Consider the following 2,547-nt stretch of genomic DNA (forward strand, 5'->3'; position numbering starts at 1 on the left):
TTGACCCTTGCCCAGTGTAAGTGGGATATCTCCTAATGGTTTCCCAGTGGGGGGTATAAGATGATCTCCCTATTGGGCCCTACGGCCTAATCATTTTAGTTAATATTTCTGTGCCTCAGTTACATCCTCTGTAAAATTAGGATTAAAAACAAAACTTCCTTGGATTGCACGAAGGAGCCTCTTACTGGGATACAAAACATTGAAGTGAACAGGTTGAGGGTGAAGGGAGATGATTAGTTTTCAGTATTTTGTGCATGAAAGTCAATTGACAAAAATATTTTGGTCTAAAACACTGAAGAGGGGACAAGAAAACCAAAATAAATGTGATGGTCATCAGCATTTAGAGGTTAATCAAATATCTCCAGGAAAGTAGTCCAGTCCCTTGGAGCTTCCTGAGCAGGATGTGTCTGACATAAACAAATCATTTCAAGAGTTTTATCCATTGAGCAACTAAAGATTTCAGGTACACTGCTCATTCCCACAGAGGAAGTTATCTCTTATGACCTGATTGAGAAAGTTACAGGTTAGTCAAGGAGGTCTCATACTCTTCTGTGGGGGTGCCCAGAATTCCCAACAAAGGCCAGAGTCGGAGCCCGTAGACACAGGTCAAAATTTTATGATTCCATAAAGCCCACCCCAGCACATAACCTTTCTGCAAGTAGAACACCTCTGGCAATTTTACTCTCTGATTCCACTTTGCTATTTTCCCTCAGAATCTACTCAGTCAAGGCATAACTAGGGTTACCAAGCTCATCTCAGGGTAAGCTGCTATTGATAATGAACACAGCCTTAAAAGTCTATAGGAACAATAACTTTATGACATAGAGCTGTTTTTGAAAAATAATACATGAATAAAACTTAAAAGGATTTTCAGGAGTTTAAGAATTTTTTCATGTGAACCAATTTATATTTCTTAATTATAAATTTAATTTAATTTCCTTAAAAGTAACTCACTGTTGTGCCTGATTTACTATTTGATACTGGAAAATTCACCCCCACATATACTACAAGGCTCTACACCAGCGACTGGTATGTAGATGTATTTTAACCACAGAAATTGATTTTCTTTTATTTGTGATATATTATTACATCAAACACTAGAAAATAAAAGAATTCATTAAGAAAATATTTTCCTACCAATCCGTCTCTTGAGAGCAGCCTTAATCTCATTATTCTTGAGACTGTAGATGAGGGGGTTCAACATGGGGATCACCACCATGTAAAACACAGATACCACCTTGTTCTGGTCAGTAGAGTAGCTGGACTTGGGCATCACATAAATGAATGTAATGGTCCCATAGAACAGAGTGACTGCAGTGAGGTGGGAGGTGCAGGTGGAGAAGGCCTTGTGGTGGCCCTGAGTGGAGCGCATCTTCAGGATGGTGATGAGGATGTAGATGTAGGAGATGGCTATGACAAATACTGTGACCACAATGATGGAGCCAGCAGAAAACGAGGGGACCACTGCAGGGATACTGACATCAGAACAGGAAAGTTCAACTAAAGGAGCAAAGTCACAGAAGAAATGATTGACCTGATTTGGTCCACAGAAGTATAAAGAATCAAAGCAAATAGTGAAACAACAAGCATTGAGAAAACCACCTACATAAGCCACAGAGAACAGCTGGACACAGACTTGCGTGGACATTTTAGTTGAATAAAGCAGTGGATTGCAGATTGCTACAAAGCGATCATAGGCCATGGCAGCCAGTAGGAAACATTCAGCTGACCCAAAGAAAACAACTGAACCAAGCTGGATGGCACATCCAAGACTGGAAATTGTACGTCTCTCCAACAGGAAGTTTATAAGCATATTGGGCGTGACAGAAGATGAATAGCCTATGTCAGAAAAAGCCAAGTGGCTCAGGAAAAAATACATAGGATGATGGAGCTGAGAAGAGATTCTGATAAGAATAATTGTGCTGAGATTGCCAAATAAGGTCACTAGGTAGATGAATAGGAAGACCATGAATAGGATGACCCGAAGGATTGAATTATCTGTTAAACCCAATAAAATGAACTCTGTCACTGCAGTGTGGTTCCCATCCACCAGGGAATCCATGAGGCAATGTAGCTGGTTCAAAAAAGACCTGTGATGAAAAAATTGTATTAAAGAAGTTATGAATTCCATGGTTTCATTTTTGTTAACTCACACATGGAAGTCTTTATAAACAAATTTTTCATTCCAGCAGCCAATTTTTTTTTCCTTCAGTTTATCATTTGTCTTTTTTTTAATTGTACTTTAGATGAAGGTTTACAGAACTAACTAGTTTCTCATTAAACAATACATACATTGCTTTTTTACGTTGGTTAACAACCCCACGACATGTCAACACTCTCCCTTCTCAACCTTGGGTTCCTTATTGTCAGCTTTCCTGTTACCTCCCGCCTTCTCTTCATTGCCCCTGGGCTGTTATGTCCCCTTAGTCTCATTTCGTTTTATGGGCCTCTCTAATCTTTGGTTGAAGGGTGATCCTCAGGGGTGACTTCATTACTGAGCTAAAAGAGTGGCCAGGGGTAATACTCTCAGGGTTTCTTCAGTCTCTG

General features: G+C 39.8%; 1 protein-coding gene across 1 annotated transcript; it reads right to left on the reverse strand.

Moving 5' to 3' along the window:
• Positions 1-1,117: 1,117 nt before the first annotated feature.
• LOC126078901 (olfactory receptor 478) lies at positions 1,118-2,062 on the reverse strand. The gene has a single exon (XM_049889717.1). The coding sequence runs from the start codon at positions 2,060-2,062 to the stop codon at positions 1,118-1,120; it is 945 nt and encodes a 314-aa protein (XP_049745674.1).
• Positions 2,063-2,547: the final 485 nt, after the last annotated feature.

Source organism: Elephas maximus, chromosome 7 (assembly GCF_024166365.1).
Source record: "Elephas maximus indicus isolate mEleMax1 chromosome 7, mEleMax1 primary haplotype, whole genome shotgun sequence".
NCBI classification, from domain to species: domain Eukaryota; kingdom Metazoa; phylum Chordata; class Mammalia; order Proboscidea; family Elephantidae; genus Elephas; species Elephas maximus.